Below are 16,924 nucleotides of genomic sequence, written 5' to 3'. Positions count from 1 at the left end.
ACAGTACACTGATCATTTTATAATTACTGTTGTTACTACCTCCTTATCTGCTGCTAAGTTTTTCCATGTCCTTTGCTCATTGCAAAAGGGTCTGTTGCACAAGGCTTAGGTATGCATGGACTTCATACTAATATTTTATTAACAATCTGACACATTTCTCCATATTTGTGTCTTACAACTCTGTGTTACAAGTAAGGTATGAATTACCTATTTTACTAAATGGTAAATGTATCTTTTATCATCTTATCAAGATCAACATATTGAAAAGTATTGTTTATTGCTGCTCCACACGTCCGTATGTAACAAAAGGTGGCTGTGGTCAGTGTTTTCAAATATGTATGAACAGGATTGTGCAATTTTGTAATTCAAAACTATGATATCCTCAAATAGCCTACACTAGCCAGCAGGCATGTGGAAGACTGAGATGACATAAAAGAAGGTTCCATTCTCTAAATCCAAAATGGAGCCTTTTGATCATCATACTAAACTTGTCAGCTGTAAACAAGAGACAGTGCATCTGTAAAACCACATACCGTAATTTCCAGACTATAAGCCGCTACTTTTTTTTCTTTCTTGGCAGCAATGAATCTATGGTGAGACGTTGGAGACGGCAGCGTGAATGTGTAAACATCTCATGTTACAATGTAGACACCTGCGGCTTATAGACAAGTGCGGCCTATATGTGTACTTTTTTTTTTCCTTTTTAAATTTAGTGGGTGTGGCTTATATTTAGGTGCGCTCAATAGTCTGGAAATTACGGTAATTTCCTTCAGTAAGTCTGGCAGATGCATTTCATTCCAAGTATTCCGGGGATGTTTCTGTGCAACAGGAGATTGGAAACTTGATGAAGGTCTCACGTAAAAGAGTAAAGGAACCGCAGATGAATTTTTAAGTCCTACACAGCATTTACGTGCCTGTATGTTTATTGGGAATATTGTGTTCGGTTTGATTGGTGAAACACCTAAAACAAAGAGATCGGGAAAATGATCTAATGTTGAAAAATTGCAGCTTGCACGTTGAAAAATTTGGTAAAACAGGCCCAGACTTGCAGCAAAATACTGAAAAAACCTGCAGCAGTCTGCAAGAGAACTGTGACTTGGGAAAAGATTTATTTTCCAACAAGACACCACAAACATACAGCCAGAGCTACGCAGGAATGGCTTTAAAAAAAAAACACACACACAACGTTAATATACAGAAGTGACCTAGTCAGAGTCCAGTCCTCAACACAGTCCAGAGTTCTGGGTAAGAAAACTGCTGTTCACATGTGATACTTGTCCAACAGAGCCTCAGCAGTTTCACAGGGAATTTTTTTTACTGTTAAAATGAGTGAAAGTGATCCACACTGATTCAAGGCTGTATTTGTTGCAAAAGGGTCAGATACATATGCAATCAAATATTTATGTTCTGTACAATTTGAAAAGATTTGATATTTCTTTCTAGAAGAAATCCATTCTGAGTTAATGGTGGAAAAACAATCTAACATTAAAAAATCCAATGATGTGTCGAAAACTTTTCTATAGGCATTGCATCTGTGTGAGTGTCTGTTTTTGGACAATGGTCGTGTTCAAGAGTCCAGGAGGCCTGAAAGCCAACTGTGGTCAAGTTTTTTCACCCTCCTCAGTTCCCTGGCCTGGGCTTTTGTCAGAGCGAGGGCTGCAGTCTCTGTCGCATGGCCCGCCAGTGACGCCTCTCTGGGTCTCGAGGTGCTGGATTCCATTTCCCCCTCCGAATCCTCTTCCTCTTTCTCGCTCTCCATTTCCTCCTCTGCATGTTTGCTTTCCTCCCTGAGGCCATGAGAACATCCATGGAAAAAAAAAAAAAATATATTAACGTGACTCTGCATATTTTCAGAGATAAACAAGAACACACATTTTCTCATGAGCACCATTTTAGCCAGAATCTTAGGTTGCTGAATCACAAGAAGTCTGAATTCCAGTAGCATTTTGTCAACTCATGCTGACATTATCAGAGCTGCAGTGATAGATAAAAACTTTACATTGTACATTGCCCAACCGACTGATAACATTAAAAATGTTCAAATTAATCATTGTGATTGCACACTATCATTATCCACTTCGTGTGAGGACTGTTTTTATTGGTCAGTTCATTAACAAACAGTTGGACACCAATTCAGGAAGAATGTCACATTTTTAAAGCTTGACAGCCTTAATGGACTACTGACCTGGAGTCTGTGACAGAGATGAGCAGAGACTGTACAAACATGGAGCAGAGGAAAGAGGTAGAGGGCAGGACGTGGGCTGGGGTCTGCAGAAGCTGTAAGGAAGAGGAAGATGTCTTTGTAGTTAAATTTTCACAAAAGTCTGAAAAATTAAATTAAAAAAAAAAAAATTCTTAAATTTTTTTTTCTTAAAAATCTTAAAATTTGTGCATCACAAATTTGACATGCACAAACAAGAACTTCTCACTTGTTGACTTTAGCCGCATGAACCAGCTTATATATAACACAAATTGAACATAAAGAGATCTAAGAACAGAGAGTGATTGTAATGTACTTAATCTATGCAGAGCTGAATTACCAACCTCCTTAATGGCAACAGAGCCCTGCGGCAGAGGTGTTCGCTCAGCAGACAGGGTGCTCAGTGTGTCTTGATTTTCCTGCTGCTGTTGCCGGTGTTTCCCCAGCAACAGGTAGAACGGTGTCATGGCGACGCTGTCATCGATCACGAGCTTGAAGGGGGGGAAACAACATCACAAGCAATGTTAGTGGAAAAACAGGAAATGTCTCATGAAAAATTGTTTTAAGAGGTAGGACAGAGGTAAATCTTCAGCACTGATATTTTTATTTGAGATAAGAGAAACATGAGCTGGGTTTTCTCCGTGATATGCCAGTGGTGTTGGAAAACAAATGAAGCGAGATGTTCCACTTGGAAAACATGAGGAACCGCGGACACCAACAAACACCTTGAGGTTTTGAGCCCCAGGACTAAAATGTTGCACGGGCAACTGTACCTGTTTGCTGGAAGCCATCAGTCTGTCCTCTTCTGCCTTGGTGATGAATGTCATGAGGTCCTGCAGGAGAGTCCACATCAGTCAACAGCATGAACACAATAATAACACACACAATGTCCTAAGGTAGCTATAGAACAGATTTCTTTTTATGTTGCATTTTCCCAACGTCACATTGTAACTAAATGATAATGATAATACACATGACACTCAGATCACGTAAGAATGGTATAGAGAGCACACATAAAGAAGACTCCAAATTTAGTTTGCCTCCGTTTGGTGTGGCTGAATTCACCCATTTTCTGTTCATATATTTATTTAATTAGGTTTCAGGCCTGGGGTTATGTGCACTTGGGGACCAAAAAAAAAAAGAAACAACTGGTATCTCAATATAAATTATCTAAATTATGCAGTAAACCTCCATAGGCCAATTAGTAATAAAAATGCCACCTTGTTAAAACCTGTCAGTGTAGCACCCCCTTTGGACCAGTCACTGTAATTCAAAAAAGCCAAGCACAGTGAGGAAACTGATCATTATCCAAATATAAAATCTGACCAATTGGGTTTAAAGTGTGAAATGAATATACATTACATGGCCAAAGTTATGTTGACAAAATGTGGAAAGCTATGTTCAAATATTTTTGAGTACTTTTGGTCAGAGCTATTCTTTGTGGTTTAAGCTTTGCCCCCCTAAAATTGAATTTCAGGAAATGTTAATGCTACTATGGTGAGCTTCCAATTTTGTATCATCACTTTGTCCTCGACTCTTTGCAGCAGAACAATGCTCTCGTTCACAAAGCCGTGTCCACAAAAAAATGTGTTTTCTCTCTTTGGTGTGGAAGAACTTGACTGGCCTGCACAGAGCCCCGGTGTTCATAATGAACTGGAACACCAAATGACGTCGGTGTTGGTCCTCACTAATGATCTTGCAGCTGAATGGGAGCAAATCCCTATAGCCAGCTTGCAAAATACTGTGAAAACCCCCAGGGGAATGGAGAGTGTTATAGCAGCAGATTAATGCCCATAGTTTGGCAACTGCATGTTCTATGTTCAAATGTCCAAGTATTAAAAAAACAGAACCAGTATAACCTATGGTGTATGAATACAAAGATAAACGCTTTTTATGACAATACCTCATATTGACGAAAAACTGCCCCACCCTCTGTTATAGTTTTCGATGTCTATTTAACATTAATGTTTCTGAAATGTTTTTCCGACAGTGGTGTTTACCATGTACTGAGTGAGGAAGTAGAGCTGGGAGCAGTTGAGCCACTGGCTGCTCTCCTCACAGCTCTCCAGCATGTCCTCCCTCGGGGCAAAGACGGCACGAGTCACCTTCCCTGAACACACGGCCTTATGGGAAAACAATGGTCGAGGCTCACTGGGCTTGAAAACAAATACTGAAACAGAAATGGTAAATAAAAAAAAAAAAAGAAAAAAGAAAAAAAAAAAGAATTATAATAAGACATGGAATGTTTTTACTGCCAAACCAATGACCAACTACATTAGGTTTTTAGATAAACTTTTTTTCCTGTAATAACTAAAAAGTTCAAAGAAGACTAATTGCAGAGGTAAAATGGTGAATTTATTTATCTGTATGCTAGTAGGAATACACAGCAACAAAAACAATGTACAGAGTGAAATTAAAAAAATGTTCAGAAATGGTTGCGGTGGCTTTAAATTTGATTTGGGGAAAAAAATAAAATGTCCATGTGTGGTTTAAGATGTTCAGATTCCAACTTGAAAACTCAAATTTGGGCAACTTACAGTCAGTGCATCCAGCCTGACAGCAGAAGGCAGCCATGTTCTCAGAGAAGGGGTCGGCCAGCAGCAGGCTGGTGTCCATGGAGGTGCTCCACTCCACTGTGAGTGGAGAGCACAGTATGGTTATATATATGTACAGAGCAAAATAGCAGTTTCAATTAATGCGTACAGTTGCAAATACAGTTGGTCTTACAGGAGCAGGTGAGGAGGTTCCAGCAGCAGAGCAGGTTGCTGGCAGTCGTTCCCAGCAGATACTTGGAACAACTAAGTCGACCAAAGCAAAGATCCCTGATGGAGGAAAAAAAAAAAAAAAGTCCCTTTAAGTGTCCATTGACTGTAAAGAATCCTAAGTGTACCCCTCCCAACCACCCAGCTCCACACACCACACATATTTCACAGGATTAGCTTTTGAAGAGTTTTCTGCTTTGGGGGCTTCAAATGAGAACAAGTAAGCAGGATCTGAACACCCACCAAGAATCAATGGCAGATGAATCAATCACCAGCTTTTCAGACTTCAAAATGCTCCCTTTCACATATCTTTTAAAGTAAGTCTGTGGCATGCCCATGAAAAAAATGTATTATTACTACTACTAAATAAAATTACTCCTGTCAGGTCAATTGCATCCGTTTTATAAGCCTTTGGCAAGTGAGCCAAGACATTATTAATGCCTGAAGCTACATGTAAAGAGTTGAGAGTTGGTGAGGTTGAAGGTGATGCAATTCACCCAGCTCTGCACATCCATAGGTGGTAGTTATGTAAGGGGCACCGGGCAGCTGTCAAAACAGCTGACCATTAATATCCTCCAGTTTCTCCCTCGTTCAACTTTGAAGTCTTATTACTCACAAATTCTCTTCCAGCTCAGGAAACGTGCTCATTTAAAGAGGTTTTCGGAGCGAGGCTGTCCATTGATTACACATTATTAATTCAGCTTACATTCATGTAAGAGGTAAAACAAATAAGTCTGTCCTTCATCATGAATTACCAAGAGACCTTTTCTAATTTTGCAGACGGAGACACTTTTAAAAAGACGTTCCCCTTCTTTATGCTTTCCTACTGTTGCTTCCTTCATTTTAACATAAATTACAAGTCATCTTTCTCTGTCCTTCTAGCAAATATTTTAAATGCTGACTGTTTTGGGCTTATTTCAGAAAAGTGGTACAGAAACTAGGGACAGTAGTTTTATGTCCTCATTAAACAGGGACATTGGCAACATTTGTGAGGCTCGAGCAACGTTGCGAAACTGCTAGTTCCGTGTTCAGCTGGATGACAGGCTGCACTTCTTTTACTCAGGCGGTTACATCTCCTTTCTGCTGTGAGAAACAACTCTCTGGGCCTCTGCCAGTGAGCTGACAAGGTAATTTAATTGCTCAAAGACATTCACTACTGAGGAGCCTCAATAGCAAACAGCCAAACTCTACAAAAGCTAACTGTTTAGTGACTTTGTGTGTGTGTGTGTGTGTGTGTGTGTGTTACGGTTACTTGTATGTCTTTTGTGATCCCTCTTAAAAATAAGAAGACTGAATCTGAGTTATGAGTGTGTAGCTCTGTCCTCCCCTTTTGCTGAAAAAACCTATTAAAAACAAATAAACAATGTGCACCGAGTGACACATTCTTTTATTACCATTAACACACACACACACACACTAGTTCATTCTGAGTTTATCCCACAAACACAGTCCCACTGTAAATACTCACTAGATCACGAAATGTGTGTTAACCCAGGGCTGAAAACTGTCCCAAACAAATGCCTCATTTCTGCCAAATATTTTTTCATGAAACAAACTCCACTCATCCATGCCTCAGTTCTCCACTTCTGCTGCCACATGATTGGCTGGATAACTGCGTGAAGAAGCCGGTGTACAGGTGTTTCTAAGAAAGTGCTCTGTGACTTTTTGGACTGTTTTTCCTCAGCTTCAGCTCAGGCATATTCTTGGGATGTCTGGAGAGAACGGTTAAGGGTTAAGGTCTGGACTCTGATCCCAAGAGGTGGATTTTCTTTGTTTAAAGTCATTCTGCAGTAGATTTAGTTTGATGCTTAGGCTCATTGTCCTGCTGCACCACCCAACTTCTAATGAGATTCAGCTGGTGGGCAGCCACCCTGATATTTTCATGAAGGATTCACTGATAAACTTTTTCCCCTTGGTGATGGTGAGCTGGGCCCAGAGGCAGCAAAGTAGCCTCAAATCATGATGCTCCCTCCACTGTACTTCACTGTTTCGGGATGATGATTCTCATGCTGGCATTCAGTGCCATAAAAGGTGCTGCATGTTCCTCCCAACAATTCAGCCCAGTTCCATCAGTCCACAAAACATTTTCCAAGTAGTGTTGTGGAGTGTCAAGATGCTCTTTGGCAAACTCCAAGCACACAGCAATGTTTTTTTTTTTTTTTTTTTTTTTGAGAGCAGTCAAAGTAGCTCTGACACATACCTCCAAACTCTTTGCCTTGATTTGACTAAAGGTTTGCAAACTCCTGACTCCAACTAGCTTTTATTTATGTCATTAGTTAAAACAGATTGTGTTAGTTCATTACTGTTACTTAGATTAATATTTGATCACATTTTATGACCAATTAATGTAGAAAACAAGGTCCTTCTAAAGGATTCATGTACTTTTTCTTGCCACGGTACATTATGACCCATTTTTAAACATTTATGTCTGTAATAGGAACCAGTAGCCTTGGGGCTGGAGTTCCTCAAACAAGGCCAAGAAATCAGTGTGTTTAGAGAAGGACTGTTGGTTTTAGTTTTTTTCATGGCATCTTTTCGACAGCAAGAAAAACATAAAACAAAATAATGATAGCTCTACCTTAAAAATGCCATTTACTGCAGGCTTTACTGCTGTTTTGCAATGTCAGATGTTATCCTGTCCAAATCCATTGTCTTTTTTAGCTGAATGTGAGGCCTTGATGTCCCTTAACCACTCTGTACTTGTTATATCAGTTTGTGCTGATCTTAAACACTAGTTGCTTGCTCATTGTGACAAAGTCTGTGGTTTTGTAAGCATTTTATGTTAGTTGTGTCTTTCTCATTATGTATGTGTGTGTTAGGGCTGAGTAAAAACCTTCAAATGTTTATGTCAAATTTTTTGGATACAGGTAAAAATATGATATCTTAATTTCAGAACAGATGCTACCTACTTTGCTGAGAAAATATGTTTTTCTATTAAAAAACTTTTTTCACCGTTCTGTAAAAATAGTAAAACTTGTCAAATGCATTACTCTGTAATCTGTGCAGTTGTGCGTGTAATATAAGAAATATAAAAAAATAAGAAATCTGACCAAGAATTCAATAATCATTTTCAATACTTAACGGTGCCACAAACATAATCAAAGGAGTACTGTAAGCACTACTGAATCTTTTTGTGGGGGTCTTTGTGTACATGTATCTGCACTGACCTGATAGCTCCTGGTGGCTGGGACAGAGTCGTCAGGAGCTCCCAGGAGGACGGGCTCCACACAGTCACCACCTCCTGAAAGCTGACGGCCAACAAAGAACCATCAGCTGAGAAACAGCAGCACTTTGGCACCAGCCCGTGATAGGCTCCGACAAAATCACACGACCAGGAAGGACCTTCATCTGTATGGCCATTCAAGAGAAAAGAGAAAGGGAGACAGACACAGAAAGCGTTAGATTAGAGAGAAATACAGCCTAATTTGGCTAAAACCTTAAATTCAATTGAATGTGTTGAGTAACTGAAAGGGTAGAGTCTGGCACCAACAAAGTGACTTGATTCTTACTGATGTCTGAGACTAAAAATGTGCAACATCATGGTTATACAAAGCACTCTGGATACAGACATTATGGTAGAAAAGACATTATAATATGGAGTTACACTTTTCAACTTTCAAGAGGTAATTTGGTCTGTTTGGCCCGACAGTTGTATATAATCGAAGGTGATACATAAAGTTGTCTTGTTCTTTGCTTCAGTATTTGCTTGAATGAAAATATACAGTGACCTATACATCGACCTTATTATGTTTTCACTGAGATCAAAGAAAAAGTGATTGGTGGAGTTCGAGAATGTACGTTAGGTTATTTTAAGTATACCGATACAGTTTAAAAAATACTAATATTTTGTGGTAAATTTGAGATGCACACAGAGAATCAGAATAGTCAAAGCCTACAACAACACAGACGGACAGCAAGCTAACAGAAGACACTAAATATTACCACAGTTTGTACAGCTCAGCCAAACTCTGCCCTTTGGCAGAATGGACTTTCAGAAACAGAGCTGGACTACTTACCCTCTGTGCGGGCTGGTGTGGCCAGCTGCCAGGCTTTGAAGTGTCCGTCCTTGCTGGTGGAGACCAGCATGGTGGTCTGGCTGTCAGCGGCATGGCAAAAGCACATGGCTGTAATCTGGGCCTCGTGGGGGGCCGAGATGGTCGTGTTCAGCACAAAACTGCGAGTGATTTAGAAAGCATGGTGAATATAGAATGGTGGTTGGGAATCAAGAAAAAAAACATTTGCACTTAAAATGAGGGGGAAAAAAAAACACTACTGGAATGAACTACAAACTCAAAAACACTTTTAGACCAGTCTACACCTGAATATGTACCTCTGTGTTTGTTCATCAAATTCCCACAGTTTTAAATTAAGCTCCAGCTCAGCAGCTTTCTGTTTTCTTTCTTCCACTGTTGCTAGCCAATTTCCAGAGGCATCGAAGGCTGCTTTGACCACCTCAAACTGCTGGAGGCCCGACTCATGAATGTACTCCTGCTGTACAATGTCCAGCTGCAGGAAACACAGGGCATGATCTCAGAATTGATCTATTAAGGCTACAACAAACAAAGTTGTTGCTGGCAGTATAGATAAGTGGGTTTATAAAGCAGAGTACTTACATTGTACAGCAGCTTGTCTCTCTGGAGGGAGTAAAACTGCAGGTGGCCTGGTTTGCCGTTCAGAACCATGGCTTTGCTGCGTGGGTCAACCATCAAGTCGGTCCTGACACTTTCTCCTGCACCAAAACAGGAAAAAAGTGATGGTTGCTTCCTGTACATGCACAGAGTAACCTGGCAGGTTCAAACCTTGTTTTGTTTATTTTTTTTTTATATGTCATATGAACAAAGAAAAGGTTTGATGCCAGAGACATAGAGGCACGATTATTGAGAAATCTGTGGTCGTTTTACAGGCTAAAAATTTTTTATCACTGGCCAACTCATACAGGATGATGTAACAACAAAAGATACATTGTTTTCCATCAAGTAAATCTGCTGGGCCTGCTGACAATGAAATACAAGATATAAAACCAGACTGTTAAGACATCATAGACTTGGTAGCAAAGAAGCAAAAAAAAGGTCATTTTCATTTCACTCTGACTACGCAATCCAAATAGTGTTGAAACCTTTATGCTAATTGAGCTAACACAGATGAATCTTATTAGCTATTGCCAAATTTGCTTATTACGCAACTGATGTCTTGGTTATTTTTCTACAGTCTTGCACTATTACAGTGTCAACGTGGGTGACTGGTTTATTGTTAAGCTAAAAATATTGTTGAATTAAAAGCTTCTTCTATAATGGCCAAGATCTCCCTTAGAAGCAAGACTGGTATGTGTTTATGTATTATTTATGAGCCCATGCAGCATGTTGATGATCGATCTATGCGCTGGTGCCACCCACAGTCTGTACTCACCTTTGACCAGGCCCTGAATGACAGCTGATACTTTCACACAACTCTGGATGATGGTGATCTCTAGAATGAGGAAGAGACAGACGTCAGCTAAAACTCTGCATCAGGTCAACATACCTTGCAGCTGCAGTCACTGCTTCCATTTGTGTTAGCTTTCTCTGTTATCTCAGTCAATGACAGAAATGTGAGCCTTTTGATACAAAATTAACTGTCATATACCAAAATCTTTAAGCCAAAACAGCTGTGGTTCCACAAGTGGCCACTAGATGCTGGCTCCAAAAAGGGTTTTATATAAACCTATTTCCACTATTACCACTATTACCTATTGTGTGCCATCTGAGTGTGTAAAAGCTGAGGTAAAAGCGCCTTACTGTTGTCACTGTGTGAGGTACAGAACAGTGCTCCATCAGGTGAGATGGTGATGTGTGTGATGGCGGCACCCAGGCGGGGCAGGAAGTCCCGCTGGCTCTCTTGGTTGTATCGCCATTGGACGAGCACCGACTCCACGCCTCCACTCAGCAGGTTGGTGCCTGGTTAAAGAAAAACCATAAACTTGAGCCCAGGTGATATATTAGCCAATATTGGTCAATCACAGCTATATCATAAGAGTGTATATGTTCTCCAATATGAAAATCACATATTTTGTTTCACAGCACTGTCAGTAGCATAAAGTGGCAACCCATCATTTTCCCTTTTCACAATAACAAACATATATGTAACCTTTCGGAAGCACAGGTAGATTCATTTATATAGCATACTGCAGGGAAATCCAGATTTGATTCTATTTAATTGCAGAACATATTGGGAAAGAAACCGAACAAATGGTAAGGCAACGAGTGACATGTGTGCACCTTCTGGAGTGAAGCGCAGTGAACTGACGGCACTGTGGTGCCAGTGCAGAGTGGTGTATGTGTACTCCTTCTTGTGGTTGAAGTTTCTCCTGAAAAGGATAAACAGCAATGTTAAGACTAAGAAAGTTTCACCTTGACCTGTGGATCTACTTTAATACATTTTATGTAAACACTGCACCATCCAAAGGACTTAATGGTTGCTTTACAAAGAACAAATGGGAATTTATTGCTACGAATATAAAACTAAATATCAGCAAAACACTCAAAAAAACAAATGAGCAGCAGATGTTTAGTCTAACCAGTTTTTCGGAATTATCAACAAACTAAGAGTGGAGTGTGTGTTTCAAGGCCATGTTGTCACTATACTCACCACAAACGAATCTTGCCATCTTCATGCCCGGTGGCAATGCAGTCATCTTTTGGATGGCAGGCAACACATGTGAATGTGTTCCTCCCTCCTTTCTTGTTGCCTTCTTTGAGGGAAAACCTAGCAAGCCACACAAGGTCAGATGTATGGTGTTATTAAACATCCTCATGGCTTTGTGGACAAATATGGTTTGACAACTTCACTTTTTTCAATCTCTTATTAATTTTCCTTCTCTACACTTGGTAACTGACAGACTGACTCACCTGTAAGACTTCTGCTTCCTGAAGAAGTAGACCTCAAGCTGCAAACCTTTAGCTGAAGCAAAATACTCCCCCTGTAAGGATGATAACATTAGGTTACTATAACACACAAACTGATTTGTGAGTTAAGTGGGTAGACCCATGATCTGCATTTGAAACCTGTTCTTGGAAAAATGCCTTTGCCAATTTGAAGTAGGGTTTGTCCCGCTATTTACCAGGGAACCATACGGATAAAAAGTTATTATTTGCTATTCTATATATTCATTTTGGGGGGAAAAAGAACTACAAGAACCGGAATCCAAAGTTCATTTTAAAGTCATTTAATCTATGCTATATATTGGGATTTATTTGGAGTTTTTGAGGGTAGATACTGACAAAGTAAACGAAAAACCAAAATAAAGTGTCTTAGTGAGGTGTTGGGCCACCGTGAGCGACAAGAACAGCTTTAATCTGCTTGGGCAATGATTCAAGTCTCTGGAACTCTGCTGGAGGGATGGAACACAATTGTTCCAGAAGAAGAATTCCCTAATTTTGGTGATGGTGGTGGAGAGCGCTGTCTAACACACCAGCCCAAACTCTCCCATAGGTGTTCAACTGGGCTGAGATCTGGTGACTGTGAAGGCCATAGAATATGATTTACATCATTTTCATACTCATCAAATCAGTCAGTGACCCCTTGTACCCTGTGGATAGAGGTATTATCATTATGTTTTCCCACTCATTTTTCAGTTTTTCCCCTTAATTTGTCACCCATCGGTACTTCTCATGGCAAAAGTATTGTGTACTGGATCATTTAGCACAGCAGAGGAAAGTCTGATAATGTCCAAAAGCTTTCAAACCAACATCCCTCACATACGTCAGCAAACTAACCAAGCGGGGGAGAATCTCACTTTTGAGAATGTAACAGTTCAAGATGGTGTGTTGGTGACAGCAGTGGTGTGAGCATACCCCTCTACCGATGGTGATAGCCGCTGGGTTGGAGCTGACGTCGCTGAGCACAGCAGAAAGCTCCCGGGCCTCCACCAGCTGATCGCCGCTCTGCGGCAGATGGACCGCAACCAGCTGGAACAACTCTGCACACACACACACACATACACACACAGTCAAACATCAGCCTGTTACATCTTCTTACCCAGTGACCTCTTACCCAGTTTCTACTTCTCACATGTTAAATCCCCTATGAGACTGATTTGGCATTTTCTGTATCTGACGACTCCTAGTGGTAGTGTGAAAAAAGACTATGTAGTAGACAGCAATGCATACAGATACCCCAGTGCACCCCCTGCTCTGACCCGTTTCCACCGGGATGGTTTCATTTTCAAACAAGCAAAAATACCTTCATTTAAAAATGAAACCAACAAATCCCTGCTTTTCATTTCAATAACAGGCTGCTGCAAGTGGTGGTATAAAGACCATTTCAGCATTAGTGCTGATTACTCTCATCCTTTCCTTTAGTGAGTAAGTGCATGACACTTAATGCTAAAGTTCTTGGTTCAGACTGAAGTCAACAACATTAAAATTGTCCACCAAAATTTTCATCTGTCAAAGCCCATGGGGATTCTGACGGATGCTGAAACAACAAACTCAAGCAATCATCACAATTAGAATGGGTGTCAAACCTACCAGATCTTTTGTCACTTAGCATAGGGGTAACAATAAAGATGATTCCTTCGTGGTCTGGTGATGCATAGATGGAGTAAATTGGGTATCCGATGACATAAGTCTGAAAGAGATCACACAGCTGTCACAAATGGCTTCCAAACATCAGAGAAAAACACGACATAGATGATCCCTGACCACTGTGTCACTGCACATAAAGTCACACGTGGACAGCTCTGTAATCAAAGGGTGAGAGTCAGATTATCTCAGAGACAAAGTGGGCAGGACGTGCATGTGGTTGCTAGACTGGGATGAGGCACAGTGAAAGCAAAAACAATACAAGAATCAAGCTGTACCTTGATAAGGATGCCATCTGTGAAGTCCCAGAGTCTGACAGTGCCATCTGCTGAGCAAGAGTAGACCTGCAACAAAACAGGAAGACATCCGCACTAATGTGTGGCTGTTGTAGAACATACAGTAGTTTCATACAAAACATGTCAGGGATAACACTGGAAGAAATGCATTTTAAATATTTTTCAAGGTTTATTCAAATTCGATATTTGAGTGAATCATTAATTTATCCCAAACCCCAGTGTTGCTTAATGAAAACAGCCCACAGTAAAGTCTGCCCTGGCTCTGACTGAGATTTACTGGGAAGCATAGCCATGGCAAAAAATACAGGAAACAAAAAATTAATAATAATAATACAGGTAAGGTGATGTGGAGTGAACAGGAATTCAAGCTGTCTCTCATAACTTATTTTACTAACTAAACAGAAGGTAAATATAAGGCTCTAATCATTCTTCTAATCAGGTTTGAATTTGAGAAAATATCCTCATGTGACAGTGGAAATCATGACAAAGCTAGATAAAAATGTGTATGTGAAGAATATTTAGAAACAAACAAAATGAAGTTTGTGTCAATAACCTCATTAAATCATTCCAAATGCATAGTACACGTGCATGTCTTTCACCATAGATGGATCTACACACTTCACATAAAAGGTATAAAGATGAGTAAATTCATTACTTAGATGATCAACAGAATAAGTAGAATATGTTATTTATCAGGCAAAGCAGCTGAACAGTTTGCTGCTATTCTGTGTTATATGGAATGGATTTCATATCCTTGAGTTTTGGGCTATCAATCAGACGAAGCAAACTCTATCAAACAATAAATAATCATAGAAAATAACAGGGAAATGAATATGGCGTTAGGTTTCTTTAGTCCGCTCAGGAAATCAGTGCTTGTTTGGAAACCATCACTAAACTGGAGAGGAGCTGGAGACCACACGGGCTGTTACACAATAAATCAGCATACAGTATGCATTCATGGCTGTGAGCAGTCTTTCAGTTGAAGCACTTTTGTGGTTAGAACTGAGGAGCTTTAAGTAAAAAGAAGTCCTCCTCAGGGTGAGTGAGCAGAGCTTCTACTTGACTATGGTAGAGCTGTACTATTTCCACCGCCGTTAACAAACTGGGTAGTGAGGTGAATGTACCTGCAGGTGGTTGGAGGGCTTGAGCAGCACACCTGTCACCAGGTCGGTGTGTCCCCGCAGGTCGTGGATACACTCCTCTGTGGAGGTGCTGAACACCTTCACACACTCCCCCGAAGCGCACAGAAGGAAACTGCAACAACATAAACCTCAACTTTCACATGGTAACTTAACAGTTTATGCACAAAATACAGTCATGTTTTGGTTAGTAAGTCATGTATATTAAATTGCCGCTATAGAAAATTGACAATGTTACAAAAATGAGACAAGCTGGTGATATTTTCTGCTGAAAAAATAAGTCTTAGCAAGCAGCTTGTATTGCTAACAGCTAGCAGCGGCTTTAGCTCTCAGGCTCATAGAAACGTTTAAAGCCGCGAGAATCTCTTCCAACCAACATTAAATGTTATCGGATTAAAAACACACACTAACCTTGAATCATTGGTTATGACAGGCTCCCTGAAGTTTATTTTGCTGCCACCTCGGTGAACCACGCGGATATCCCCGTGTTCAACCATGTTTTTACCGAAGTCAACTTTCACCTCTGACCGCTGACCCTTCTTCTTCGTTGTGTTTATTAACCGCTTGGAGAGACGGATTAAACACGCTTTACTGCCACCTGCTGGGCTGGAGTGTAACGGTGTGGCGTTATTGCAAAAATAAAAAAAATAAGCCTATTATATTATCTCTGGTAAACATGTTCATCTTAAGTTTTAGCTCATTGCACGACACATTTATACCACAGAGGCAGAACAGAGTTTTAGCTAACCTAATTCTTGAAAACAGGAACAGGAAGACTTAGTGGCTCCATCAGCAAGGTGGATAACAAGACATTACATTAAGGGCATGTTGGGTTTCTTTTGTATTGGCAGGGTCAGATGTGACGTGGATGAAACAAGGTGAAGAAAGGGAATTAATATCATTTAAAAAAAAAATCCACAATAGTCAATCATATCAAGACATGAATCTCTACTACACTGCGTGAGGCCATTAAAGCTTTTGTTTTCATACTTTCTATGACTTTACTGTTGTTGTAAGGTGAATTCATTGGATTAAGATGAACATGTTTTAAAATGAAGAACAAGCAAGTAAGTGTGTGTGTGTGTGTGTGTGTGTGTGTGTGTTCGTTCTAGAGTGGTAAGCTGAACTGGACCTAAAACTAGTAACTAAAACAATTTTAATTGTGAAAAAAATACCACCAGCTTCACACTACCTCCGCCAAATGAAGTTTGTCATTGTAGAAGTTTGGTGTTATAGACCATTTCCTGTTTCTAAGAACTAAGTCATCTTATGAACTTTCATTTACTGGTCAAAAGTGCACTTCACATTGAAGCGCGCTTTTCTATCTGCACACCACATGAAATAACAAAACACTGTTTCACTGGATTTATCAATTAATTTCTGCGAGTGCCAATTTCTAATAAAATAACATATGTACATTATATTATTATATCAACCTCAAGAACTGGCTGATTGGTCTTCGTCATATGATACTCTTAATAGGCTACAACAACTTTACCCAAAATCACATGTTCAGTAATTGGCAGCCACAGGGTCAGTTCACCCAGCACCTCTGCTTTCCATTAGTTAACCTTTATAGTTATAAATGTGTCAATAACATAATTCTGCTCTTCCACAACAGTCTTTGTTAGTCATGTGAATGTGAGGTTTCACGTGCCACTTTTGACAAGAAATCTTTATCACTTAGTCACAAGAAAAATATTTCTTTCATACAATTTATTATATGGGTTTTGTGATTATGACAACACATCATTTTATTTCTTTGATGAATGCAATGCCCTGTTCAATTTTTCATTTTCAGCTGATAATTGTTGGATGAACAGCTGTAGTGCAGTTTGGATCTTTTATACAAATTGCAGTTTTATCCTCGTTAACTCTTTCTTTGAATCTCCTTTTTGTTCCTCTCATATTGTAGGCCACATCATTGGTTTGTTTGCCCATATTCTTGAGGAATGAATACTGCCTAGGT

The 16,924-nt window shown here is 39.9% G+C and overlaps 1 protein-coding gene across 1 annotated transcript; it reads right to left on the bottom strand.

Moving 5' to 3' along the window:
• Window positions 1-1,087: 1,087 nt before the first annotated feature.
• wdr75 (WD repeat domain 75) lies at window positions 1,088-15,517 on the bottom strand. Its single transcript, XM_018696711.2, has 21 exons — window positions 15,367-15,517; window positions 14,941-15,070; window positions 13,799-13,864; window positions 13,467-13,566; window positions 12,792-12,916; window positions 11,847-11,917; window positions 11,587-11,703; window positions 11,217-11,305; window positions 10,737-10,895; window positions 10,369-10,428; window positions 9,576-9,691; window positions 9,293-9,468; window positions 8,979-9,136; window positions 8,130-8,310; window positions 4,928-5,022; window positions 4,738-4,833; window positions 4,201-4,370; window positions 2,974-3,033; window positions 2,545-2,691; window positions 2,186-2,277; window positions 1,088-1,787 (listed from the first exon to the last, which is right to left on the bottom strand). The coding sequence occupies exons 1-21, from the start codon at window positions 15,450-15,452 to the stop codon at window positions 1,568-1,570; spliced, it is 2,514 nt and encodes an 837-aa protein (XP_018552227.1). The 5' UTR covers window positions 15,453-15,517; the 3' UTR covers window positions 1,088-1,567.
• Window positions 15,518-16,924: the final 1,407 nt, after the last annotated feature.

This window comes from Lates calcarifer, linkage group LG1 (genome assembly GCF_001640805.2).
Source record: "Lates calcarifer isolate ASB-BC8 linkage group LG1, TLL_Latcal_v3, whole genome shotgun sequence".
In the NCBI taxonomy this organism is placed as follows: domain Eukaryota; kingdom Metazoa; phylum Chordata; class Actinopteri; family Centropomidae; genus Lates; species Lates calcarifer.
This window is presented reverse-complemented; position numbering and strand designations above follow the sequence as displayed.

What these genes read in the sequence shown, in the direction of transcription:
- wdr75 (XM_018696711.2), bottom strand. Translation starts at nt 15,452, where the DNA reads ATGGTTGAACACGGGGATATCCGCGTGGTTCACCGAGGTGGCAGCAAA. An exon ending in GCTAAGTGACAAAAGATCTG is followed by an intron (nt 12,917 to 13,466) that starts GTAGGTTTGACA and finishes GTGTGTGTGCAG; the next exon opens with AGTTGTTCCAGCTGGTTGCG. An exon ending in CACACCAGCCCGCACAGAGG is followed by an intron (nt 8,311 to 8,978) that starts GTAAGTAGTCCA and finishes ATGGCCATACAG; the next exon opens with ATGAAGGTCCTTCCTGGTCG.